Here is a 14689-nt window from a genome sequence, read left to right as displayed (position 1 = left end):
TTGTGGAGTGGTTGTATTTTACTTAAGATTTTTTATTTAATATTGAAAATTTCATATGATGGGAGGTTTGGGTCAGAAGAATTTTTTAACCTTTTTCGTCGTAATGGACACATATGCATGTTTTTTTTTTGTAGGTGCGCTTTAAATTCCATTCACTCAAATGATATTTGCTAAAATCTCAGAGTTTGGAAAATGTTATTGTCTCACAACAGGTATTATTAGTAAATACCCCTTCAATACATTATATATTTTTTATATTAAAATATTGTAATTACATCCTTCCTTTGCAAAAGCATGCAATAAAACACAAATAATGTTCTAATAAAACATTGTTTGCAAATATACCCTTTTCTGTGATATTTCAAGTTCATCTTCAACATTTTCTCGTTCTTTTGTTGCTATGAACAACTTTTCTTCAAGACCTCTGACCACAACTGAAAAGAAATGTAAAGATATTTAACTTTCTCATGTATTATCAAAATGAGATAAGGGGCTGAATGTATGTTGGATGTCTAGATAACCTTACCAGATATGTGTAGAAGTCAGATCATAAGTGTGCATTTAAACAAACTTGTATAAGACCAGGTATTACTAATGAGGTGGTGGACAGAAGGTCCTTGTTTACCAATGCCCCAGACAAAATTCAGTCTAAAGAATTTCCCACAATATCCATATTTTTACTCCTCTTCCCCAAATCCTGCCCACTGACTCTCACTTCTTGTCCCCTCATTCCATGTTCCCTTACTCCTGTCAGACCTCTCATTTTTCATTAAATAAGATTATATCTAATATTAATCGTAATTTTAAAATGATAAATATTGCAAGTTTTTTTGTAATTTAATGGTGATCTGTCAATCACAATATAACAGTATTTTACAAATGTAATTGCCCATTAAAAAAATCATTTCCTTTGCAATTCAATAAAATCATTGATTGATTCATTCAATTCCCTGCTGAATATTTGGTTTACAAGTTTACATCTAAAACATTTGACCGTATATATACATAACACTTACCTACTGGATCTGTTTTCTTTGGTTTCTTCTTTCCCTATAACAAACAAAATGGTATATAGAGAAAAGGGGATATTAACAATAACCATGTGTATATAATACATTGGTTTCAATTAAATATGGACAGTAATTTCAAACTAAAATAAAAACCTGTAATTTCTGGAATTTTGGATCCTCAATGCTCTTCAACTTTGTACTTGTTTGGCTTTATAAATATTTCGATATGAGCGTCACTGATGAGTCTTATGTAGACGAAACGCGCGTCTGGCGTACTAAATTATAATCTTGGTATCTTTAATAACTATTTACACCACTGGGTCGATGCCACTGCTGGTGGACGTTTCGTCCCCGAGGGTATCACCAGCCCAGTAGTCAGCACTTCGGTGTTGACTGGAATATCAATTATGTGGTCATTTTTAGAAAATTCCTGTTTTCAAAACTTTGAATTTATCGAAAAACGAAGGATTTTCTAATCCCAGGAATAGATTACCTTAGCCGTATTTGGCACAACTTTTTGGAATTTTGGATCCTCAATGCTCTACAACTTTGTACTTGTTTGGCTTTATAAATATTTCGATATGAGCGTCACTGATGAGTCTTATGTAGACGAAAGGCATGTCTGGCGTACTAAATTATAATCCTGGTATCTTTGATAACTATTCACATGAGAAATAAATCTAATAATTCACTCCACTAACATACAACAATGGGTGTTGCCAATACCTAGTTGATGACAAAACCAATTAAGAATACATAAATAAATAATACTATTGCATTTTCTATTTAATTTCCAAAAACAGTCAATTTAATAAAAAGAATATCTTATTCCAGACTACAAGTTTAAAAACAAGAGTGCACACACTGAAATGTCTCGCCTTCTTTACTAATCATTGATTTTATGTTGATAGTCCTAAGTATAAAGCTTGATTACAACTGTCACATAAACTTAACATTAACCAAGATAGCTAAACAAAGACCAATGAACTATGAAAAGTAGGTCAAGGTCAGATGAACCATGCCAGGCAGACATGTACAGCTAACAAAGCTTCCATATAACAAATATAGTTGACCTATTACTTATAGTTTAAGAAAAATAGACCAAAACACAAAAACTTAACACTGTGCAATGAACCATGCAATTGAGGTCATGGTCAAAATAAAACCTGCGGGACTGACATATAGACCATAATATATTTCCATACACCAAATATAGTTGACCTTTGGCATATAATATTAGATAAAAAGACCAAAACTTAAAAACTTAACTTTGACCACTGAACCATGAAAATGAGGTCAAGGTCAGATGACATCTGCCCGCTAGACATGTACACCTTACAACCATTCCATACAACAAATATAGTAGACCTATTAGATAAAGTATGAGAAAAACAGACCAAAACACAAAAACTTAACTATAACCACTGAACCATGAAAATGAGGTCAAGGTCAGATGACACCTGCCAGTTGGACATGTACACCTTCCAGTCCTTCCATACACCAAATATACTAGCCCTATTACTTATAGTATCTGAGATATGGACTTGACCACCAAAACTTAACCTTGTTCACTGATCCATGAAATGAGGTCGAGGTCAAGTGAAAACTGTCTGACGGGCATGAGGACCTTGCAAGGTACGCACATACCAAATATAGTTATCCTATTACTTATAATAAGAGAGAATTCAACATTACAAAAATTTTGAACTTTTTTTTCAAGTGGTCACTGAACCATGAAAATGAGGTCAAGGACATTGGACATGTGACTGACGGAAACTTCGTAACATGAGGCATCTATATACAAAGTATGAAGCATCCAGGTCTTTCACCTTCTAAAATATAAACCTTTTAAGAAGTTAGCTAACGCCGCCGCCGCCGCCGCCGCCGCCGCCGCCGCCGGATCACTATCCCTATGTCGAGCTTTCTGCAACAAAAGTTGCAGGCTCGACAAAAATAATTCAGCTAGTAACAGAACAACACTCATAGTTAACTCATATGCTACAAACTTGTTGAATATTTTCTAAATTTGATTCTTCCATAAATCCACAGAATCCTAAATCCAACATACTCATAAGTACTTACTCCACATAAACAGGACAGACAGGAAATAGTCATTAACATTGTTATTGTTACTATGACAACAAGGACTGTCATCTGTGGTGTTAAACCTAATGGTTCCTGTTCTAACAGAGACTGGATTGAGGGAGGAAGCTGAAAAAAACAAGAAGTAACAAGTGATGAAACAGCTTTAAATTTGGTCTCTATTCGCACAACTTAGAAATTTAGTTGACATGGCTCATTTAATCTGATTATTATCTTCATCTAGTTTAAACTTAGCTCCATCTGTCTATAACCTTACCCTATAAATCATATATATCTATGTCTTATGTGTGATATGTATCCTTCCTTAACAATAACAGTGTTCAGCCTTACAATCTGAATAGAAGCTGATAATTAGCCTTTCAAAAACAATTTAAAATCTACCAACCTCAATAATCTAACCCTGTAAATAGTTTGATCAATTTGATATGAGCCATACAGCGAGATATAATTATCAATCTACAGCAATGATTGGCCTACAATCCCTAGAATACAGCTTTTTAGAATCAACTTAGCAATAAGCTTACCTTTTCTACAACCAGTTTAAGTTTAGCCTCCATTCCTCTGAATCCAACCCTCCATGATTGTTTTTCCTGGTATTCCTTATTCTCCTCCTCCTCCAGAGTGTCATCAGTAATCTTCCGAGTAAGGACCGTATCTTGTGGGTCAGGGGTCACATTCTGCTGTGATGGTGGTGGTGGTATCTCATCTTGTACAGGAGGGGGAGTTATCTCCTTTTGTGGTAAAGGTGTAATAGTCTGTGGTTTCTCTTCAGCTTTAACATCAGGTTGAACACTCTGTATCCCATTAACATTGGTATCTGTATTGTGTGATAATGGCTTCCTAGTCAAGAAGTCAGCTGTTTTATAAACATCATGTACATGTGGCTCTGAATTGGCTGGTGGCACATTAGTGTCAGTGGCATTGGCTGTTCCAAACTTGATATCAGTATTATCCTGTAAAACCATAGTTGCCTGATGCTGATGTTGTTTGGCTGGAATGTCCATGTTCATAGAAGACATTAGTTGATCAGCTACTGACAGAGAACTTCTAATGTCATTCCGTAATACCTGGGGCTCGGTCTTTCCTCCTTCTGTCATAGGTTTTATATCTCTTAGATCAGCTGGTGGTTGTGCTTGGGTACCAGCGTGTTGTTGTGAAGAACCAGGCTGATGCTGTAGTGGTTTATCACTAACCAATGGAGAACCAGTTTGTTGTTGCTGATCTGGTTTATCACTCACTAATGGGGAACCAGTTTGTTGTTGCTGACCTGGTTTACCTTGCGGACCATCATTTTGCTCCTGTGTTTGTGTTGGAGAACCGGTCTGTTCTTTGTGTTTTGATGGTGAATTTTGGTGTGCATCACCTTGTTGATCAGGTTTATCACTGATAACTGGGGTACCAGTCTGAACAGAACTGGATGGCTGTTCTACAGCAGGTTTATCTTCATTTGATTCTTTCTTCTCCTCATCCAAAAACTCCATCAAATCTTCAGTGACAAATTCAACATCAGGATGAAGTCCAGAAGCTTTTTTAACAGCCTCATTCAAAATATTAGTCTCTTTGTCTTCTTTTATTATTTGATCTTGAATTATTTGTTCTTTAGGCATTTGACCTTGTTTACCTTTCTCAACTTGTCCTTTTTGTTCCTGGACAGGTTGACCTGTCTGTTCAGTCTGAATTGACTGAGATGATTTCAATTTTTCCAGCTGCATTTTTTGCTCATCTGTCAGGCTTCCTGGTCCCTGCTGTCTCACTTGTTCAACTATCTGATCTGGTACTTGCTGCATTTGTTGACCTTGCGGTGTTTGTTGACCTTGCTGTACCTGTTGACCTTGCTGTACCTGTTGACCTTGCTGTACTTGTTGACCTTGCTGCATTTGTTGATCTTGCTGCATTTGTAGACCATTTGTTTGTCTCTGATCAACCTGCCCAGTTTCCTGAGGTAATTTTTGTTCTGGTTGGTCTTGCCTTGTCTGCTGTGGTTGTTGCTGACCTTGTTCTGTTTGACCAGTTTGTGGAGGTACTTGAGGGGAACTCTCTTTCTGCAGGTTTTGGGTCTCTCCTGTTTTATCTAGTTGTTCTCCTGTGGATCCGGTTTCTTGAGGCACATGAGGGGAATTCTCCTTCTGTTGAGTTTGACCTTGTACACTTTCCACAATTCTTTCTTGCCCCATCTGCCCTGTTTGACCTGACTGATCTTGGGTCTGAGATTTCTGCTCTGGCGTCTGCTTTTGTTCCATTTCTACAACATTTGGTCCATCTCCTAAAGGTGCTGCTTGACTAGGAGCAACATCTTGTGTAACAGTAGCCTGTATTACTGGTGTTGAACTTTCCACTTTAAGGGCTGTTTCCTGTGGTTCTGAATCTTCAAACATATCTAACGGGAAAGGTGTGCCATCAATGATTGTATATCCATCCATTGCTGATGGTTGTGACGATTCCAATACAGGTGTGGGCTTCACTTGTTCAGCAGAGGTCTCCTTTAATTCTGCAGGTACCTCAACAACTGGAGTGGGCTTGACCTCCTCAGATGAGACCACTTCATCAACAGAGGGTGGGGTCATCTCTTTAGCAGAGACCTCTTCTAAAGGTTTTTCTACATTTGGTGGGTGTGTTGCCTGGATCTCTTCTTTAGGTTTTTCTATGTCAGCCGATTTTGTTTTGCTAGCCTCTTCTAAAGGTTTTTCTATGTTAGGTGATTCAGTGGCCTGGATTTCTTCCAATGGTTTTTCTATGTTAGGTGATTCAGTTGCCTGGACTTCTTTTAAAGGTTTTTCTATATCAGGTGATGGCGTTGCCTCAACTATGTTAGGTGAAGGTTTCACAATGTCCTCTTTCTGATCTACATCAACTTTCCCCTCACTTTCATTATCTATACTTTTACTTTCCTCCTCTTTTTTTTCATTCAATAGATTTTCATCACTGATTTGCAATCCTTCTTCCGATTCAACAATTTGTAAACCTTCATCAGGTTTTTCACCATCTGCAACTTTCTGATCTTGACCTTTGACATCTGGAGTTTCACTACTTTTTTCCTCTGGTTTGAGACTATCAGATTCATCTACCTTCACATCCTTCATCTCCTCTTTGTTATCCTCTTTCTCCATTTCATCTCCCCCTACTTCTGTTTCATCTACCTCTGTATTATCACCTGAAATTATGTACAGAAAATCTTATTAGTTCAACAGTTAAAAAACTTTATATACTTCGTGTAACAAACAGAAGACAGTGTAATAATCCTTAAATGTCCCCGACAATAAATGTGAACCATTTTAAGCTAAAAACAAGTCTATGTACACTACATGTTTAATAATTCTTTCATTGAAAAAAAAAAAACACTTTAATACTGATTACAATAAGCTAAACTTAATATTTCAAAATATATCAAATCATTTATTTATATAAATATAAAGAAGTTGTACACAGTGGTTAAATGGTTGTATTCAAACAATAAATTAAACTCCGTATGGTGAACCAACACCTTTGAAATCGTTTTGGTAGAGTCCCTGAAGTGGATACCTTGGTATGCCAGGTTGTCAAATCATGCAAATTAATGCAATAATTAAATAATATTCAAAATTGACAACAACATTTCAAATGGTCTGCAATTTTATTATCTAAGGTCTACATGTTTCACCTGCGAGGCAGGCCTGAAGACACCTGCCTCGCAGGTGAAAGATGTAGACCTTACATAATAAAATTGCAGACCATTTGATGTGTTGTTGTCAATTTTGAATATTAAACAATAAATATATTCAACACAGGTTTTACCATTTGATTAAGGACTTTCCATTTTGAATTTTCCTTGGAGTTCATTATTTTTGTGATTTTACTTTTTACAGAAGAAAAAAATATTAATCAATAAGCTGTTTTACTTAGAAAAAATTGTTGCCATCGAAATCAAATTGAAACAAAATAATTAATGACAAATAAGAAACCTTTAATCTCCTCCTGTTTTGTATCATCTCCTGTGGCCTTTTCTGTCTTATCATCTCCGTCTTGTTGCTTTGTCTTATCATCACCAGTTTTAGGTTCATCTTGTTGTGTATTGCCATCTTTCCCTACATCCTGTTGGCCTTCACCTCTGACCTCATTCTGTTGTGCTTCATTTTTGACCTCATCTTGCTTTCCAACATCTTCCTCAATTGTGACCTCATTGTCTTCTGTTTCAATGTCTGTTCCGTCGTAGTCTGAAAACTCCAAGCCATCTTTGTTATCCTGCAATAGCAATAAAACACCAACTGGCTAAACAAAACATACACTTCTCTAATTTAAACAATTGACAAAAACAAAATCTAAATTTCTTAACAACTGGCGAAAACAAAATCTACATTTTTATAATTTAAAAATCAAGTGAGAGAATGAATATGGAAAATAAAGCAATTATTCCATTTGTAAAGGGGCATAACTTTAGAAAGATTAAAGTGATGCCCCCAAAAATCAAGATCTGTGTTTTGTGGTAATTAGTATTATTTATAAGTTTCATTACATTTGGTTGATGCAAACTGAAGTTAGAGAACAGAAAACCTCCTTTCTGCTTTTCTAATCAAAAACTGGCTAAACAAAATATAAATCTGATTAGAAACAGGTTTAATTTCTTTTATAGACAACTTATTTATTCTTTTGGGAAACTCCTTCTTAACATATTTGAACAGACTGGAGAAGCTTAAAAGCAGCCATTAACTGGTGATTCATTTACTTTTGTGGGTATCAATTTGAATTCGTGGTTCTACTGTACCTATGAAACTTACGAAAATTGGTTTCCAAGGAATAATATTGAATCCACAGTAATCAAAGGCATTTTGCAGATTTCAGGGGCGGATCCAGCCATTTGAAAAAGGGGGGGGGGGTTCCCAACCCAGAGTGAAGGGGGGTTCCAACTATATGCACCCATTCAAATGCATTGATCGGCCAAAAAAAAGGGGGGTTCCAACCCCCGGAACCCCCCCCTAGACCTGCCAATGGATTTGCTGTTCTCTTATATTTTATGTTCTTAATTACCTTTTTCTCTGTTTCCTCTGGATTCTCATCTACAAAACAAATCAAAGTTAAGAGAAGTTAAGTAAGGATTTCAGACTAATCTCAATGGTTCTGAACTCTTTACATCATTCAGCTGAGAAATACAAGGTATCACATATGGCATCCAGTTGGTAGCTGGACTGTGCAGATCAGTTTATATTATGTTACCAAGTATTCATACAGTTTATAACAAATAAGGTGTCCTCTTTAAAATTTGTAACCTTGTGCAAGTGAGTGGTCATCCTGTTGGTAGATGAGACAATGCACATCTTTTTTTATTGAGAGTTTTGCTTCTACATTTATGCAATATTTGCTCTTGACATGCAATGGAGTAGGTTTGTGTACACATTAAAATGGTTAAAACTCCATTGCATTTCTAACCCTCTTGCTGTCAGTTGTTTTTCAGGGTTGCATTTAATATGCCAGGAAATGCGACGGATCAACGTTGGTGGCGTGACATGCCAAACAATGACGTCATTCGATATATGACGTCATGACGTATTGACCGTTACATTTGAGAGACATTGTAGAAACTTATAACACTTTTTTTAATTTACTGCCTTTTATTTTGATAAAGGTACAGCACTGACGAGAAGCTTGCATAAATTAAAACATGGACATATGTGTCCCTTCTGCACAGTCAGTGTCGACACATGTGTCCCTCCGGCAGCAAGAGGGTAAAAATAGTTGATATTTTGTAATTTTTAGAATTGTGTATATTTTTGTACTGTTAATATGCCTTCAATCCTTTAAGGCATAAATGTACATTTCTTTAATCATTTATTTTAATTACAAAATTTAATAAATAGAAAATAATTTACCACTTTTGTATCCTTCGTCATCTTCTTTAATATCAGTCTCATCCTCATCTTCAAGTTCAGTTTCATCTTTCTCACCTTCTGGCTGAGTCAATGGTGGCTTTGGTTCATTACCCTAAAAAATATAAGAGAAATAACCTTATTGGAAATGGAAACACAAAATATTCTCATGTTCAGCCACCCTTTTACTATTATTTTCTTTTTTAACAAAAACAAAACCATACCATACCATATCACATCACAATTTAACCCTATTCACAGGGCAACACAACTATATTCAAATGATGGATGTAGTCCATAACTTGCATAAGGTATACAAAGGGGGATAATTCCAGGTCCATATTGTAAATTCACAACAAAAATGTTTTTTTTTCTTCTTCTAATTTAGATTTAAAAAATTCAGATATAAATTCAATGTCATCTTTTGACATTGTCAAAATTAATCATAAACATGTACAGACTACTACAGCTGTAGTATATATATATATATATGAAAAAATAGCTCCTGAATTGATGGTTAAAATTAAGTTTACCAATAACAAAAGTTTGCATTATTTTGCTATATTTTCAACTCCTTACAATTATATTACTTTTAATATGGATTATTGTGAACCAAGAATTGAGCAAAATGTTATATGACTGAAAGGCCAGGTAAAAGTCTCCAGAGCTAGGTCTGGCAAAGGTCTCCAGACCTAAGTCTAAGGATTATAAGTATTTTAACTAGCAACTATATACCAAACACCATGGGGACTATACTTCCAGGATATACATGTAGGATTTCATCCTTATTACTATTTTTACTACTTTTGTGAGAACTATTTTTCAGGGGTTTAGGGATTTTTATTTATATTTCCTGAAAACTATACAGACATCTGTGAGGATTATCCTTCCAGGGTTGGGGATTTCACATTAATATTCACTCGAAGTTATAGACTAACCTCTGTGGGAACTATCTTTCCTGGGTTGGGAATTTCTACTTTATATTCCCTCACAAATGATCTTGGAAAGTAACCTTTTCTATCTCCAATCTGAAAACAAAAGTAAAAAACAAAGATTGATTATATAGATTATTCATGTACAATAACACTGATAAATATTTATTGTTTACAGCAGCTACAAGTATCAATATCATTTTAACATGGTTCAGAGGCGGATTTAGAGGGTTTTTCAGGGGGCATGCCCCCCCCCCCTTTTCTGTGAAAAAATTGGTTGATTATACAGGGAATCACTGAAGCAGGCAGTCAGTGGGCCCCCACTTATGAAAACTTTTGGATCCCCCACTGTGGTTGCGATCTACAAATGCCACAAGTTTGTATGGCCTGTACTGCTGTACAAGGTCAAACAAATCATAGTCATTTGAGTACATGGTTGGTATTAATCTGCACTAGCCTCTTTTGAGTGGTTGCTACAGAATTCACCAGCATAAATTTCTGTGCCACTTTCCAAGAAAATTGTGTCAGAAACCATTTTTTGTTAAATATATGCTTCATATTTTGATTTACATTACTTTAATGCCTGTTGCTGCAAACTAAATCAATCACAACTTCATAGTGATAACCTAAAGGAACTACAGACCTATTAATTCATTCTAAAAGTAATTAGGTACATATTGATTTATTTATATGATTGGTTATTAGTTTTGAAAGATGAGAAGTAGACTTGTTGTGAAGTAAGTGTCCCCATGTTGCAACTGACTTAAATGTGCAAGTTTGTGTCAACCATTTGATAATTTACTCATTTGGTTAAGACAGTACAATAAAGGTTGGAAAATCAGTTTAATTGTTCATATTCTTTCTTGCTAACAATACTGAATTACAGTTATAAACATAATTTTTTGTTATACATACATATATGCTGTAACATTTTTCAAACAGGACATCATATATTTTTTTTCGTTAAAATTTCCACTGAATTAGTTACCTGTCCGCCCCAAAGATCTGGTCTGTTTCCTGCAGATTTACTTAATATTTGTACAACTTCTCCACGACTGAATGTAAGGAAAATAGGATCATTGTGATGATGTCTAGCTAATGTCTTGGCTAATGATAACATAGCTGAAAAATAAAATACATTTTTTAAGTAACACCACAGTAAGATGGAAATGTAATCCTTGATTTGATAAATACACTTCAAACATCCAAGACTAAATACAATTGTAAACAAGAAGATCTAACTGGAATTTACATACATATATGAGCATTTTCAACAATGACCAATTTCCAATGTTCAATACTAGAATATATAATTAATGACTTAAATCTTTTTTGGTTGATATTGTTTTTCAGATCATTTTCCTTTCTTATTTTCCTAATTAAATACTAAACATTAACTTGTCGATATGGACAATGTCACATTATGGTATGTTTTCATCTTCATGAATAAGTCAAACTTAAACAGAGTGGTAGACTTTTTTAGGTGGAAATCTTATTAAACCTTAACATTTTTTTTAAATTTTGGCCATATAAAAAATGTCAACCTCCTCATTGTAATAACAACTATCCCAGGACTGTCCTATGTTGACAAACAGTCATGGGAATAGCAGGTTTGTGAGTGAAAGCAACGCATCACACTTGAGGTTTATCATTAAAGTAGTCAGAGATTACTCTGACGTCCAACAGCTGTTTTGCCAGACAAGCTGCGGTCATGGGATGTCAGAGCTCGTTCCATATCAAAAAGTGGATATTTGCCCGTCCAAAAAAGATACGCTGCTTTGTCGCTGATGGTGCCAACAGACGGCCTTGGAAAATTTTATATAAATTGGGTATCAATTTGTTTATTTTTCTCTTCATCTACAAATGTATGCAAGTTTCACCTACCTGCCACCCTTAAAATGGACGTCAAGTTACATGTACAAGACCTCAAGACTCAAATATGCAAATATTTAAACTTTTTTCACCTCCTTTATAGGAGATCGATATTTAACATTTAGGAGCCAACCATGATTTTTCACCTCCTTTACAGGAGTTCGGTTTTAAGCATTTAGTGCCAACCACAATAACATTCGGAAGCTCTAAGATATTTACATTGCTTGCATTGTAAATGAGTGAGGTGTTAGATTATATACATGTATTCATATTGACCTAGGGTCATATGCAAACATCATTTCCCATAGTCCATTGTGCCTTACTTTTTTCTCGTGATCACATGACAATCTTTCAAAATGAAAGTCAAAATGCCAGAATCAGTGGGTCACTGTGAAAACTGTCTAAATATGAGAAAATAAAGGGTGGCAGGTAAGTGAAAATTACATAAATGAAGAGATAAATGAAAAATGAACAAATTGATACCCGATTTATATAATTCCAAGGTTGTCCATCCCACGGCCCAAGCTTGTCTGGCAAAACAGCTGTTGGACGTCAGAGTAATCTCATAACTATCATTATAGATGTAAAGTACTTATAACTATCACTATATGTGTAAGTATGAGAAACAACCCTGGATTAAGGGGAATACACCTTATCAGGGGTCTCATTGGGGGGTTCTGACCCCAGATCCCGCTTACTGTTTTGTCAGAGTCCTGTATCCAGCTTACACTATGTACGTAAGCAATTCTCATTTTTTGTACTTTCCAGTGTCCCGCTCAACTTCATTTCCCGTTTTCATAGCACAATAATTAGATTTTCACGTGTCACACTAAGACCCCAATGAGATCCACCTTATCGCTATTTGTCCACCATAACTGAACAATCACAAAAGTTCCCGCAAAAAATATCTAACGACAAAATGGATTGAGATTGTTGTATGATATAAAGAGATCAAGTGGTACAGATTCTCTGGTCAAGCGGGACAGATTTCCAAAAACTGAAATAGCAATAAGGTGTATTGGGAACAACTTAATTACACTGGAGGGAACAGGAAATTGAAACAAACAGTGATTAGGGTAAACCTACCACCTTCAAATAATAAATGACTGCTTAATTGCAAGTTGAAAGTAGTACTGGACTATTGCTTTAAAAAAAAATATGCCGCATGTTTTGTTATTGTGGACTTACTTTTACAATCATCGTCTGCACAAAGTCGCAAATCTGAAATTTTCGACCCTGAACATTGAATGGCATAAAGCAATACAATAAGCACTTTTGAAATCATCTGGATTCGACAAACAAGCCGTGGTTTCATTTCAATTTGTTTTCAATGGCTTGTACACGTAAGAAAAATCAGCTGCAATTTTTTTAACATCCGGTAGACTGTTTCTTGATATGTGTGATGTTGAGTGTAGCAAGAAATCAACACAGGGACCAGTTCAACAGAAATTAGATTAACTCGGACCAAAGACCGCTCGTACCAAGACAAGTAGCTGATTTTTTTAAAGACACCTCGGACCAGTTTGAAACAAGATGTCTTTATTAAAATACTGTTTGAACCGTGTAACTCATCAGTTTTAAGGGGGCTCCTGGGTATAAATAAAAAAAATTTATAATATAGGATTTCGCTATAATTTTTTTATAAATGAACTTTATCATATACTTAAAAGAAAAATGAAATAAAAAAAATGGGGTCACCGTTCATTTAAACTCACAATCTGTCTCTGGAAGAAGCATACATTTTTGTAAACGTCCTTTTTTTCTGTTGAACTAATAGGAGAAATAGAGGTAATATCGAAATAAAAAGATAACCCAATATAGAAATCGCTTAAATTTTACAATTATTCAGGCCATTCATTAGGAGGCGGTACCCGGTACTTTTACCCTCCTATGCTATTGACAAGTACAGCCTAAATGTAGGAATTTTTATATAAGATATTCATGGAATAAATTGAAAAGTACCACCTAGAAACGTGAAAAGTACCAGTCAACATGAAAGATAATGAATCCCCTGATTATTTAGTTTATGTTCAGCTTATTTGATAACAATAATAAAAAATATAGGTCACCGATGAGTTAAAAAAAGATATTTCAAATTTAATGCCAAAAAATGGCATTTTTTGCACCAAAGGGAGATAATTTGGAGCTTTTTCAATGATGTAAACATTTTTAAAAGTCATCTGGGGCCAAACCGAATAAATCTTTTGGGTTGAATTTTTTACCATATCATAAAGTAATAACTAATAGTGTAATAAATAAAATTTGTAATTTAAAAATAAAGGTTTAATTTTTGCTGAAATTTTTGTACCCACGAGCCACCTTAAAGACCTTAAAGGAACTGCATACCACTCTTAAAACTAAATGTGAAAATAAAGTTATGCCGTGTTTCATATGTTACATCAATTATTGGGGGACCTTTCTCGGGACTCCGGGATCGCGTGTTTTTAAGCTCGGGATTTCGGGATTGACACTTTCGGGATCCGAGGATCCAGACCAGGTATTCTTTTTTTCGAATTTAATTCGGGATGGCGGGATTTAAATTTCTTTCTGGACTTCTGGATTTCATGTTTTTAAGTCCAGGGGATTTCGGGATCAGGACAGTAATCCATTACAACGGGTAAATGTTAAAGTCACAGCAATGAATCCAATAAAATGGGTAAATGGAATAAATGCTATCAACACATATGTATAAAAAAGAAGATGTTGTATGATTGCCAATGAGACAACTATCCACAAAAGACCAAAATAACACAGACATTAACAACTATAGGTCACCGTACAGCCTTCAACAATGAGCAAAGTCCATACCGCATAGACGTCGCGTACGGTGTTGGTGTTAGTTTTGGTAACGTTAGTTTGACGTTATTTTTCATGCATTGTATCAATAACGTCGTACTTTTTTCATTTCGTGCAGCTCAATCATATGTAGCATAAT

The 14689-nt window shown here is 35.2% G+C and overlaps 1 protein-coding gene across 4 annotated transcripts in view; it reads right to left on the bottom strand.

Moving 5' to 3' along the window:
• The window catches only part of LOC143069790 (uncharacterized), a 50803-nt gene extending 37669 nt beyond the window's left edge, over positions 1-13134 (bottom strand). For 2 of the 4 annotated variants that reach the window (XM_076244585.1, XM_076244588.1), the window contains exons 1-10: positions 12943-13134; positions 10871-11004; positions 9889-9978; positions 8954-9065; positions 8115-8143; positions 7052-7331; positions 3638-6264; positions 3093-3221; positions 1017-1050; positions 346-434 (exon numbers count right to left, since the gene is read on the bottom strand). In XM_076244585.1, coding sequence (XP_076100700.1) covers positions 346-434; positions 1017-1050; positions 3093-3221; positions 3638-6264; positions 7052-7331; positions 8115-8143; positions 8954-9065; positions 9889-9978; positions 10871-11004; positions 12943-13069 — 3651 coding nt within the window. In that variant the 5' untranslated portion in view covers positions 13070-13134. The remainder of the gene's footprint in view (positions 1-345; positions 435-1016; positions 1051-3092; positions 3222-3637; positions 6265-7051; positions 7332-8114; positions 8144-8953; positions 9066-9888; positions 9979-10870; positions 11005-12942) is intronic. The other 2 variants (XM_076244587.1, XM_076244586.1) reach the window with 2 other exon arrangements.
• Between the last annotated feature and the right edge of the window lie 1555 nt (positions 13135-14689).

Source organism: Mytilus galloprovincialis, chromosome 3 (assembly GCF_965363235.1).
Source record: "Mytilus galloprovincialis chromosome 3, xbMytGall1.hap1.1, whole genome shotgun sequence".
NCBI classification, from domain to species: Eukaryota; Metazoa; Mollusca; class Bivalvia; order Mytilida; family Mytilidae; genus Mytilus; species Mytilus galloprovincialis.
Note: the sequence above shows the minus strand (reverse complement) of the source record. Positions and strands in the feature narration are given on the sequence as shown.